At 35.9% G+C, this 14,008-nt stretch overlaps 1 protein-coding gene across 1 annotated transcript; it reads right to left on the bottom strand.

Moving 5' to 3' along the window:
- Nucleotides 1-4,823: 4,823 nt before the first annotated feature.
- Nucleotides 4,824-8,268, bottom strand: LOC107572172 (protein shisa-9B-like; the record flags this gene model as incomplete). The annotated part of the gene is made up of 2 exons (XM_016258581.1): nucleotides 7,561-8,268; nucleotides 4,824-4,945 (listed from the first exon to the last, which is right to left on the bottom strand). Coding segments are annotated over exons 1-2 (748 nt in total), but the record flags the coding sequence as incomplete, so codon positions are not given.
- Nucleotides 8,269-14,008: the final 5,740 nt, after the last annotated feature.

Genomic DNA, 14,008 nt, shown 5'->3' with positions numbered 1-14,008 from the left:
GATTTCCATGTTTTGTACAGTGAGATGTCTGAGTTCCCTGCAGACGGCCCTTCTCTCATAATGTTATTTCTCCCCTGCGTCGGTACTACAGACAGCTCTTTAGAGGAGCAATACCTGCATGTCGTTCCGCTCTGCTCCGTTGCACTTTTAGCAGCAAGCGCAATCACTAAGCCAGCCTGTTAACACACATTCCCCATTGCCTCTCAAGTGTTGTTGTAGAAAAAACATGGGTGTACACTACAGATTTCACTCTCTGGCTCAGAGCAGACAGCTATCTTTAAGTGCTCGATTTGTTTTCTTTCCATGAAATCCCTTTCTTCCATCTCAGAGAATGAGCAGAGACCAGTGGAAAAAGTCAAGCTTGCATCTTGTATTGTGATAAGAGCCGAATATCAACAAAGCACTTTTCACTTCCACCTAAATTCAGAAATTACTCTCCCTGTCCACATTTAAGGTGATGATGACTTGAGTTTTCACTTTAAGTGAAAATTGAGTGTTTACTATTGTCATTTTGCATTATTGACACACTCTTTTCCTAATTAATGCTGTACAGTTGCTTTGACACAATCTGTATTGTTAAAAGCGCTATATAAATAAAGGTGACTTGACTTAAAGGAATAGTTCACCCAAAAATGAAAACTCACCCTCAGGCCATCCACTGAATTAAAATGGGGTAAAATAAAAGCCAGCAGACTTTGTGCAGCAATTTAGTTACATAAACATGCCATACCCTGCACGCCAGAGTGTTTGCATGAAACACAGGCTATAAAAAGAGCATACGACATCTGCTTCAACTGCTTTTCTGACTTTCATTAGGAGGCCATCAAATAAAGTGTAACTGTTTGACTCGACGCAAGGCATATTGATCTAAACAACTGGGAAACAGATCGGGAAACCGTCAGCACCATGGCAACACTGTGACATGCCACAAGACAATGTTAGTAAATCAGTGCTGTCTGTGGGCTGAACTTTATTCAATTAGACTTCCTAGCTTGTAATATTTCATTTTAATCATTATTTATGGAGGAAGCCTTACTGTGATTGTTTTTCATGCCAGATATATTTTGACAAATGGCATATTCACATTGACTTGCAAAGCAATGTTTAAGCATTTCTGCCTCGGCTAAATTTAAGGAAGTAATATTTAAGCAATAAGATACTGTATGGCTTTGAATGCCTTGTGACTTTAATAAAAATGGTTTCTACATATTAAAAATATCAATGACACAAATTTTCATGAAAACATTTTATTCGGCAAATTCATTAGGTCTATCTTTATAGTAGATACAGTTTCAGACAAAATAGACTGCTGCATTTCAACAAAAATATCAATCTGCTATAGGAGCAACACAGTAATATGGCGAACAGCTGTTTCACATCATAACTGTTACTATATCATGAATTGTTATTTGTATTGACCAATCAGCATCCAAGCTAAGAACTAACCATTTTATAATATTCCATATTGAGCAATCAGTATCCAGAAACATAAGTATCCATTTTTTATGTATCCAATATTAACCAATCAGCATCCAAGATCAGAACTGTCTGTTTTAAAATATGTTGTATTGACCAGTAAGCATCCAGGACTAGAACTATGCATTTTATAATAAATTTGATTGACAAGTCAGCATCCAGGACAAGAATCATCTGTTTTATAATATTCATATTGACCAATCAGCATCCAAGACAAGAACTATCCATTCGATAATACACTGTATTGACCAATCAGCATCCATGACTAGCCGTTATAATACTCTGTATAGACCGCATTTAGCACCGAAACTATCTTTTTTATGATATATCATATGAACCAATCAGCATCCAGGACCAGAACTATCTATTTAATTATATTCCTGAGTGATTATTTTACAACAGCTTTATGTTTTAGAATATATTGAACTGACCAATCAGCACCCAGTATCAGAACTATCCATTTTATAAAATAAATGAGAACACTTGCCAAAGTAAACAGGGTATTTTTAAAGTGATAATTTGCTAGTTCTCATATTTTCCTGCACATTTGTATTATTTGCATGAATGAATAAACACTTTAATGGGTTTGTGGCCGCAGAGCCTTGAATATGAGCGGGCCGGTGGATTGGACTTGTTTTGGATGAAACTGTGGATTTCCATGTTTTGTACAGTGAGATGTCTGAGTTCCCTGCAGACGGCCCTTCTCTCATAATGTTATTTCTCCCCTGCGTCGGTACTACAGACAGCTCTTTAGAGGAGCAATACCTGCATGTCGTTCCGCTCTGCTCCGTTGCACTTTTAGCAGCAAGCGCAATCACTAAGCCAGCCTGTTAACACACATTCCCCATTGCCTCTCAAGTGTTGTTGTAGAAAAAACATGGGTGTACACTACAGATTTCACTCTCTGGCTCAGAGCAGACAGCTATCTTTAAGTGCTCGATTTGTTTTCTTTCCATGAAATCCCTTTCTTCCATCTCAGAGAATGAGCAGAGACCAGTGGAAAAAGTCAAGCTTGCATCTTGTATTGTGATAAGAGCCGAATATCAACAAAGCACTTTTCACTTCCACCTAAATTCAGAAATTACTCTCCCTGTCCACATTTAAGGTGATGATGACTTGAGTTTTCACTTTAAGTGAAAATTGAGTGTTTACTATTGTCATTTTGCATTATTGACACACTATTTTCCTAATTAATGCTGTACAGTTGCTTTGACACAATCTGTATTGTTAAAAGCGCTATATAAATAAAGGTGACTTGACTTAAAGGAATAGTTCACCCAACAATGAAAACTCACCCTCAGGCCATCCACTGAATTAAAATGGGGTAAAATAAAAGCCAGCAGACTTTGTGCAGCAATTTAGTTACATAAACATGCCATACCCTGCACGCCAGAGTGTTTGCATGAAACACACAGGCTATAAAAAGAGCATACGACATCTTCTTCAACTGCTTTTCTGACTTTCATTAGGAGGCCATCAAATAAAGTGTAACTGTTTGACTCGACGCAAGGCATATTGATCTAAACAACTGGGAAACAGATCGGGAAACCGTCAGCACCATGGCAACACTGTGACATGCCACAAGACAATGTTAGTAAATCAGTGCTGTCTGTGGGCTGAACTTTATTCAATTAGACTTCCTAGCTTGTAATATTTCATTTTAATCATTATTTATGGAGGAAGCCTTACTGTGATTGTTTTTCATGCCAGATATATTTTGACAAATGGCATATTCACATTGACTTGCAAAGCAATGTTTAAGCATTTCTGCCTCGGCTAAATTTAAGGAAGTAATATTTAAGCAATAAGATACTGTATGGCTTTGAATGCCTTGTGACTTTAATAAAAATGGTTTCTACATATTAAAAATATCAATGACACAAATTTTCATGAAAACATTTTATTCGGCAAATTCATTAGGTCTATCTTTATAGTAGATACAGTTTCAGACAAAATAGACTGCTGCATTTCAACAAAAATATCAATCTGCTATAGGAGCAACACAGTAATATGGCGAACAGCTGTTTCACATCATAACTGTTACTATATCGTGAATTGTTATTTGTATTGACCAATCAGAAGCCAGGACCAGAAATAGACATTTTATAATATGTTGTATTGACCAATCAGCATCCAAGCTAAGAACTAACCATTTTATAATATTCCATATTGAGCAATCAGTATCCAGAAACATAAGTATCCATTTTTTATGTATCCAATATTAACCAATCAGCATCCAAGATCAGAACTGTCTGTTTTAAAATATGTTGTATTGACCAGTAAGCATCCAGGACTAGAACTATGCATTTTATAATAAATTTGATTGACAAGTCAGCATCCAGGACAAGAATCATCTGTTTTATAATATTCATATTGACCAATCAGCATCCAAGACAAGAACTATCCATTCGATAATACACTGTATTGACCAATCAGCATCCATGACTAGCCGTTATAAAACTCTGTATAGACCGCATTTAGCACCGAAACTATCTTTTTTATTATATATCATATGAACCAATCAGCATCCAGGACCAGAACTATCTATTTAATTATATTCCTGAGTGATTATTTTACAACAGCTTTATGTTTTAGAATATATTGAACTGACCAATCAGCACCCAGTATCAGAACTATCCATTTTATAAAATAAATGAGAACACTTGCCAAAGTAAACAGGGTAGATATATCATATGAACCAATCAGCATCCAGGACCAGAACTATCTATTTAATTATATTCCTGAGTGATTATTTTACAACAGCTTTATGTTTTAGAATATATTGAACTGACCAATCAGCACCCAGTATCAGAACTATCCATTTTATAAAATAAATGAGAACACTTGCCAAAGTAAACAGGGTATTTTTAAAGTGATAATTTGCTAGTTCTCATATTTTCCTGCACATTTGTATTATTTGCATGAAATAACAGCATGAGTGAGGTGAAAAGAGAGAAGCGAGACAGATAGAGTTGTGTGTGTGAGAGAGTGTGTGTGCTTGCTGTGTGTGTTAGTCAGTCACTTAGCCTGTGGTAATTACTATCTCACCATGTTAAATGATCACTATATATGCAAGTGCTACTGCAGCCCACCGGACACGCCAAAAATGGGCTTCTGTAACGACTTCCCCTGTTCTCAGTAGGAGTCGAATCAAGCAGGCGAATATATTTACTGATGAATAGCCATAGGACCTCACAGCTGCTTCTCTGGGGTAAAGAAGATGCATCTGCTACTATTGGATTGTCACAGCGGAGAGTGTTTTCCAGAACGAGCTAAACTGAGCTTTGAGTGACGTGGATTCGACCTGTTGTGCGTGAGCTCTGATGGTAAGGAACAGATTTACTTACGCAGGTTGTTTCCTGTTGCTCTGGCCTGCATGTTCTCGTAGTGTTGTCCATGCACCGCCAAGCTCTCCTCTCTCTCCACATGTTCTCCTGGAGCTGTCTGGCGCATCACCTGGGCCAGCGCTCTATGGAGAAAGGCTTTATTTACTCATCTTACAAAAAAACTGTTAATTCATGTAGAGCAATTCAATACATATTTATACTGTTCATGACTGACATTTCCTCATCAAAATGGCCTTAAGGTTTGTTCAGTAGATTATAGATAAATGTTGACAATTAAACCAATGCGTTATATCAGACCAAAATGAAAGTCTGATAAAACATCTTGATGAGTAGTTTTCTTTCCTCTGTTGACATATTTTGTATTGAAACAGGAAAATAGTATCATTACTATTATTATTGAGGGACATTCTCATTCTTGAAAGCATTTAACAGGATTCAATTTTAGACACGCCCATTAGTGCAAGACGAAGATGAGTCATGAATATTTTTGTCTGATTTCTTATATAATCAAATCTGTACATTTTGAAAACCCTGTGCTGTGCATAATTTGGAGTTCCAGGTAAAAATAAAAATTGATTTTTAAAAATTGCTTGTACATTTAATCACTATTTTATATATAACCAAATCATGGATTCAGCCTTTTTTATTAGATCTGATAGACCACATTGATCTGAGCTCATGAACCTCAGTTTTTGAGTGAAAATTGCCAAAATTATCCACAAATTATGTTTCATTTGTGCATTATTTGTGGATAATTTTGGAAATGTTCACTCAAAATCTAAGAAGCGTAAGCTCAGATCAATGAGGTCTATAATCAACCATTTTAAAAAAGAAATACAAAAACTGTGCTAATTGAAAGTTGATAAAAAAGTTTGAAACCAAGATTTGGTAATAATATAGAATTTTTTTTTTTTACAGATTTTGTAGGCCATTCATTCAACTAGCATTTTCAGAGAAAAACAAATCCTCTCTAGGTCAAAAAGACTGAAACACAACATGAGGGTTAAATTGTGTATATCTGCTAAAAATTGTATTTGTTAGTATTTAAGAGTGTACTGTCAAATGTTTGACCTAATATTTCTATTAGGACATTGTCTAGACATCTAGACATTTTAGACATTGTCTAAAAGCTACAAAAACTTTATTTGGGTTTCACAACCCAACCTTGTGTACATAAAACTGAGAGATAGATTCATTCACACCAAAACTTTAAAAGACCTTTTTGTAGAGCTACATTAAACTATCATGAAAATGGTGCAAGTCAGCATGGTGCAATATTCAAAAGGCACTTGATTAAAAGGGTGTAAATGGCTGGTTGTGGGTGGTGGGTGGGACACTATGGCCCATATGAGTTTTGAGTATGTGTATGGGTTAGTCTAAATAGAGTGAAAGGTCAGTGCACAAACAGAATGTCCTTGAAATATTAGCGTCAATAGGCACAGATCAGTGTCCGTTATCCTACTAATGTCATGGACACCTCTCTACTGATGTTTAGATGAGTGAGTGTACGAGAGTGTTCGCTTCTTTGGAGTAGAAGCTTTTACAGACAAAATCTGTGCCTCACCATGGAGATAATTAGAGACTTACGGAGATGTTGATGAATGTTTAAAACACTGCTGATCAACAGATGATTTAGACCTGAATGCTAGTCAGTATCTTTTGTAGTCTTTTATCTGCTTTCAGCTCTCTCTGATTATCTGCACTTTATCTTGAGTCTTCAGGGGAAAACATGTCTAGTCTTTAGTCTTTAGTTATTAAAAGAAAGAAAACCCTTTTTCTTGATTTGAAGGAAGGTTACTTTGCACCACTTAAGTAGGCCCACTAAACCTTGAACCTCAAATAAATACCTGTCTGTTAAACTAAAGGAGCATTTTCTGGACTTCTGTACATGTCAGTGTTGTCAACTGCCTGAGTGATAAATAGATAGACAGGAAAATGAAGCCAGTAGAAGTTAGGAAAAACTAGCACAACGTCATGGTGATAGAGTTGTGTCAGTGTAATCCTTGAAAGACTTGAGCTACGCTGAATGACATCTCAGAGGAAAACTGTCAAGTTTAGATGTTGCTCATTGATAGCTTAGAAGACATAAGCATTCTCAGTTCTATTTCATAGTGATATCAATGTAAATAAACAAAACAAACAAATCTTATTAGGCCAGAATAAAATAGATACAAATGAGGTCATTGTTGACCTATATTGAGATTGTTGAGCTATAAAATCAGCAAACAGCATATCTCTGATATCTCAGGAAGGCTGTATTGACAAATAGTTGAGGCCATAATGAAGCATTTGATTGCAGACTTTTGATATCTTGCAAATTGCAGAACTGTTTGTGACATTGTAAGATCTTTTCTGAAACTCTGTAGTAGAAACAAGCAAGCGACTTACAGTAAGTAAACATCTCCATTTGCTCTTTGTTAAATTGCATTGTTGTCTACAAATTATTGAGATATTAAGGAGATCTCATTTGTATTTTTTTTATTCTCCCTGGAATAAACTGCTCATCTCATACAACAATTTACAACAACTTCTTGAAAGGATAAATAAAAATAGACACAAATACATATAGAGGTGTAAAATTACATGGATAGCCTAGGCAAATTGGTTTTGGAAAAAATCGATTTTTTTTTTAATCCCACTTTCTTTCATTCCCATTGGATAAAATCAGCTCCACAACAATAACGCAGACAGTTTACAATATCGTTTGAACTTCAACTTGTAAACACAAGTCACTTACCTCGACATGTTCTCTCTGTGAGGTCGATGCGCCTTCTCCAAGCCAAGTTTGGTGAATATCCCAACCAGCGCCATGATAGCAACTACTCCGCATATGATATACACAATCAAATTGGTTTTATCCTTAGTCGGATCGTGTTGATCCATCATCTTCGGCGGTGGTCTGCCCGTCATGGACCACGGCGGGGTGTCGTAGTTTTTGCAGGTGGTCTGATCTAATCTGGAGTTTTTAAACTCGCAGCAGAACCTGAAGCCACAGGTCCCGCAACAGTACAGGTAGCTACCAGTCCGGCACACGAACGGAGGATCCCACTGACCCATCACATCATAATAGCCCCGACACCTGTCCTCCGTGTGAGGGGTCTCAGAGAGACCGTTCTGCCCGTCTCTGGAGTCGTTGGACCCCGACGCCGTCACCAAAACATCCAGGTTTTCCCCAGGTTCTCCTTCCGCGTCGCACACAAGAACTTTCATCAAAAAGTAACCTAGTAGTAAGCCAGTGCTTTTCATCCTGCGCTCTTCTCTCCTCTTCTTTGCCACGGCTGATCGGACGCTGAAAAACAGTGTTGGGTATCTTTTGTCATGAAGTGTCAGCACGCATATCTCCATCAAGAACATCACCGCCATCCGAGATGATGCTCATGTTTGAAGATACTTGAGCGCCACGGTTGGTTTATGCAGGCTTTGAAGTATGCAAATGTTTGAATATATATGTAGATTTCTATCGTTCCAAGTGTGGCATTGCAATAAACACTACTGTGTTTTGTCTACTATTTTAGCCTATCCTAAACACCAGCGGTCTTGCGCACTCGGGTGCGTGGAGCGTCTGGAGCGCAATGAGCTGCGCTTGAACAGAGCGCTGAGTGAGACTGAATGCGTAGTGATGAGAGAGGAGGAGGGGAGAGACCCAAGTATGGGCACATGGAAGTAACAAAAGGATTTGGAGAAGGAGAGAGAGAGAGCGGAATGTGTGTCCATCAATATCAAGTCCTGTAATTCTCACATAAAGAACATGTTGCACGTAAAATGTATGCGCAACTCATATACCGCGGCTAATGCAGCAGCATGCGAATTATACAATGTCTTGAACGGAATCAACTATTAAAATATAATAAAATAAAATAACAAAATAAAATCAATTTACTTTTTAACGCTGAAGCAATTCGTTGGACCGCGTGCAAGTGAACTGAAATAAAGCTGTTGTTAGGGTTACATCTTGTTATAAAAAAAAATTAATAAATAAAACTTAATAAGTATTAATAACTTACTTTTATCTATGCTGAAATGTCTGGAACTTACATAGACTTTTATTTGTTTAAAAATATATGTAGGTTACTTTTACTATTTGTTTCGGGTTTCTTGAGAGGGTTCAATGATTCGATTTAATTCAACAATATTTTAAATACGGAGTGATGTTCAATGAGCGTTCACACTGTGTTTGGCAGGGACAAAGCCACATGATAGTATTTATTTTCGAGGACATTTGGTGAATCAGCGACATGAGTGACCGACACCATGGAGATGAAAGTTGAGCAGATTCAACTTTATGCAAATGAGCAGATACATCATAAGGTGAAAGCATGTGTCCTGGTGAATTTATTTTCAACTAATCATCACTGTGCATGCCAGTTCTGAGTTTGAAGTTTTGATGGTGGTTGCATTTTAACAACATGAATGTAAAAAATAAACATGTTACATACTTGGACAATGAAATTGTGATTAATCGAACTGGATCAAAATATATAAGAAATATATTAAACTGGATTAAAATTGCATCAGCACAGCCTTAATATAGTATGGTCCGTTATTCATTCAGCTCAAAGTTACACTTTTGTCACATTGCACATGGTGTGTATAATCATGTATTTAGAGATGATAGCATATTTAATATGATATGATATTCAAACACTTGCCAATATACCTTCTCCCACCTCAGCCTCATACGGAGTGATGTTCAATGAGCGTTCACACTGTGTTTGGCAGGGACAAAGCCACATGATAGTATTTATTTTCGAGGACATTTGGTGAATCAGCGACATGAGTGACCGACACCATGGAGATGAAAGTTGAGCAGATTCAACTTTATGCAAATGAGCAGATACATCATAAGGTGAAAGCATGTGTCCTGGTGAATTTATTTTCAACTAATCATCACTGTGCATGCCAGTTCTGAGTTTGAAGTTTTGATGGTGGTTGCATTTTAACAACATGAATGTAAAAAATAAACATGTTACATACTTGGACAATGAAATTGTGATTAATCGAACTGGATCAAAATATATAAGAAATATATTAAACTGGATTAAAATTGCATCAGCACAGCCTTAATATAGTATGGTCCGTTATTCATTCAGCTCAAAGTTACATTTTGTCACATTGCACATGGTGTGTATAATCATGTATTTAGAGATGATAGCATATTTAATATGATATGATATTCAAACACTTGCCAATATACCTTCTCCCACCTCAGCCTAATTTTTTACCCCAAAATGGTGGATTAGATTAAATAAGTTTATTAAGGGTATTCTTTTCCTGCACACTGTAATGCATCATAGAGAGAGCCAGTTCTATTTTCCCTAAAAATGGCTTGTGTGTTTGTCCATTTGTCATACAATGTTGTCTGTAGGCATTTAGTGAGTAATTCTTGGAATTGTGAGCAAATGTATAATGTAGTTTGGTAGCTCTACCGAAGCTCTGCTACCTCACTAAATCAAATGTATAGTCAAAAGTCAATTTAGTTGCCAGTTACACAGTTGATAACACAATTAAAATTCAAACCCCAGATAGGCTTACATATCTTGAGAGAGATCATATAAATCAAGTTTATTGTGTTACATTCTGGATTAATCCCTTGTTTTGCATGGTCTGTATTTACAAAATTATACCGGTCCTTATGGGCATTTGGCACGGCAAACAAGACCCCCGCTCAGAATAAGCTAATTATATACTGATGCAGATGAATGAGCAATCTGCATTGTTTGTCTTTGAGAGGACAAATAGACCTGCCTAAGGTGCAGAAATTGTAACCTATGAAAGGAAAAAGAAGCAGTAATGCAACTAAAAACAAAACAGACTTTTGGAATATTCATGTTCTGAGCAAATTCATAAAATGTCATGAAAACTGCAGAACTGAATGAGGATTATCAGAATGCACGAGTCAATGAGGCCATCCGTAAAGTACTTGAGAGACACTAAGGGATCACTTGGTCTTGTTATTACCATGGTAACCAGGTACATAATGGCCTAATTTCATTTTCCAGGTCCTATTGACTTAGTAGAGTGATTTTCAAAACGTACAGAAAGCCATGGAAAAGTGCCATCTTTCTATTTTTTCTAACCTTTTTTTTTCTTCAACAGCCTGATGCTTAAAGTCGTATAAAGGACAGCTGAAGCTGAATGACGGTTTGTGCAAGAGATGCACCCCATTGTTTAAAGCTCAATACATAGTGAATTATCCCATTTGTTTCTGTTGTGCATCTCAGGAGGTTCTTTCTTTGTGGAGACTGGAGAGCATATATGTCTTTCAGAAACTAAAATAGATTTTAGTTTCTGTCAGCTCTATTTTATTTTAATGACTAAATAATGGCCTTTTTCATCTTGAGATCTTGAAAGTCTTAGAATGCTTTCAATATATGGAATTCAAATTTTAAACCTGGAGATAACCAACATATTCGATTTAAAACAACAATTATGATGTAGATGTACAGCAAATGAATGATAAATATTTAATGTTCTGCACTATGAACTATTCTTATTTGAAGAACTATCCTTTAGTATCCCTATATGATTAAGGGAATTTGGCCTTTGTTTTCCCTCCTATTTATATTTCTGTGAAACAGGAAGCCATGGCTGCATATTTTCATGTTCATAATCACCCTGGTGTGCTCAAAATTGTGAATATGAATGGAAATATATTTCAGATATATTTTACTCATGAGAATTTCTAGGGGTACCAATAATTGTGTCCAATGTGTATTTGACAAAAACATTTATTTCATAATGATATTTCCCCCCATTTTAAATTCTTATTCTCCAATGAAAGGTTAGATTTTTGTGATTTAAAAAAAATAAAAGATCAAAAGGATTAACAATGCAGATTTATTTTAACAGCCTTCTTTGATCATATTTGTACCAACAATTCTAACCACGTGTGTACATTATTGTGATGTTTTTATCAGATGTTTGGACTCTCATTCTGTTGGCACCCATTCACTGCAGAGGATCCATTGGTGAGCAAGTGATGTAATGCTAAATTTCTCAGAATCTGTTCCAATAAAAAAACAACTCATTTACATCTTGGATGGCCTGATGGTGGGTAAATTTTCAGCAAATTTTCAGTTTTGGGTGAACTATTCCTTTTAGCTATGACATATTAGTGACTTTCGTAAAGATAGTTCTTCTTCCATGGAAGCACAAGATGCTGTATGGATCATATTTACAATACAATTACTAATGACAAATGTTGTATTACAGGAAAAAAATATAAAAAGACGTCTCTGACTTTTGGACTCCACTGTATGTCATTCTCCACAACTCCAACCAGCTTAGTCATTTGCATCCTCAGCTATTGTTTATTTTTTAACTCCTCTGTTATCAACATCACAATGAGGGGCCTTGATCATGCATAAGCTTACACAAAGTTTGTCATAGATCATTTATTTTTGGAGCTGGTGTTAATCTGGAATTTTAACAGTGTTTTGAAAGCACCATCTGCCACCTGAGAAATCTAGCTCATTTGCGTTTGATGTTAGTCCGAGCCACAGAAAGCTTCTTTATTCACAATTGGCTGTCAAGGGAATCGTGGCTCTTTTCTGTTTGTATCTTTAAAGACTGCTGTAAATAGTTCAGCCGTTCCTCTGGGATTTTACTAAAGTTTGTTTAGAGAGACAAAACTCTGCACGAGCGTCTCAGAGAGCACAGCTGGCAGCTCCTGATCAGACCATCGCATTGAAAAAGCTCTCACTTTGACATAGGAAGAATAGCAATTGGTGAGCAATGAAACATCACGCTCAATTTAACATGTCAATACTTTGTTTCTTGGCCAGACTGTTTTAGAGGCGGCTGTATATCATGAATGAATAGTCACCATAGGATTTATGGATTCTGGCTTCAGTAGAATAGAGCTGTACAGTCTGGAGAAAAGGTCACCTGACAGATAAAACCAAATCTTAAACAAGTTTTGAATCACTGTTCTCTTGTGTGTTCGCAAAATTGGAACAGCCTTTAATCATTCCGTTTAACCTTCCGGACCTCTTGTATCTTTTCTGCCTAGTTAAATTCATTATAAAAGTTTGTGCAAGTGTCAGGAAAAGGGAATTTATTCTATTCTGTGATTGTTAAAAAGCTGTAGATGTACAGCAGTTTGTAAGAAACCTACATTTGAATGAAAATACAGCCATGTAGTGCCAAAAATAAATAAATTGGGATATAATATAAAGAATAATTGGAAAAAAGACGTCAATTAGATTTAAAATTTTTAATGTAAATATTGTAATATTTAATGTAAATAAACCAATATTCTGTTTTCACACGTCATAGTTGGATGAACTGTCACAAAACATTTTCACATGTTCACATTTTTCTGTAACGACTGTATACTATATGCAAATCAAAATATTACAGAAAATGCTAATTAGATTAAATTTGCCATTTGTTGGAACTAAGTTTGTATTTTTCCTTTTCCCCAAATATTTATTTTAAAATAAACATAGAAAAAAAACCAACCACATTTTTTAAATATTTATTTTCAAATTATTGTTAGAAGTTTTTTAAATATATATTAATGTTTTTTTCCACTTTATTTTAAGGTCTAATATTCACTATTAACAAACCATTAACTATAATTTTTCCCTGAGTAAACTAATAATTTGCTGCTTATTATTCGTTAGTAAGGTGGTTGTTAAGTTTAGGTACTGGGTTTGATAAGGGATGTAGAATATGTTCATGCAGAGTATGTGCTTTATAAGCACTAATAAACAAAAGTAGGCATGCTAATAAGCAACTACACTCTTAAAAATAAAGGTGCTTCAAAAGGTTCTTCAAGCGATGCCATAGAAGAACCATTTTTGGTTCCACAAAGAACCATTCAGTCAAAGGTTCTTTAAAGAACCATCTCTTTCTTACATTTTTGTAATCTGAAGAACCTTTTTTCGCCCCAAAGAACCTTTTGTGAAACAGAAAGGTTCTTCAGATGTTAAAGGTTCTTTATGTAACCATTTAGACAAAAAGGTTCTTCTATGGCATCGTGAAGCACCTTTATTTTTAAGAGTGTAGTTATTAGTGAGAATTAGTCCTTATACTAAAGTTGCTGTTTTTTTTAATGATTATAATAAAATATATACCCTCAAAAAGAAGCTCATCTATACATAAAAACACATCCCACACTTTTTTTAGTTTGTGGGCCACTTTTCCCGTAGACGCTCCATGAGCTCATAGTCTGGAGCGAT

Source organism: Sinocyclocheilus grahami, unplaced genomic scaffold, assembly GCF_001515645.1.
Source record: "Sinocyclocheilus grahami isolate Dianchi unplaced genomic scaffold, SAMN03320097.WGS_v1.1 scaffold1711.1, whole genome shotgun sequence".
NCBI lineage: Eukaryota > Metazoa > Chordata > Actinopteri > Cypriniformes > Cyprinidae > Sinocyclocheilus > Sinocyclocheilus grahami.
This window is presented reverse-complemented; position numbering and strand designations above follow the sequence as displayed.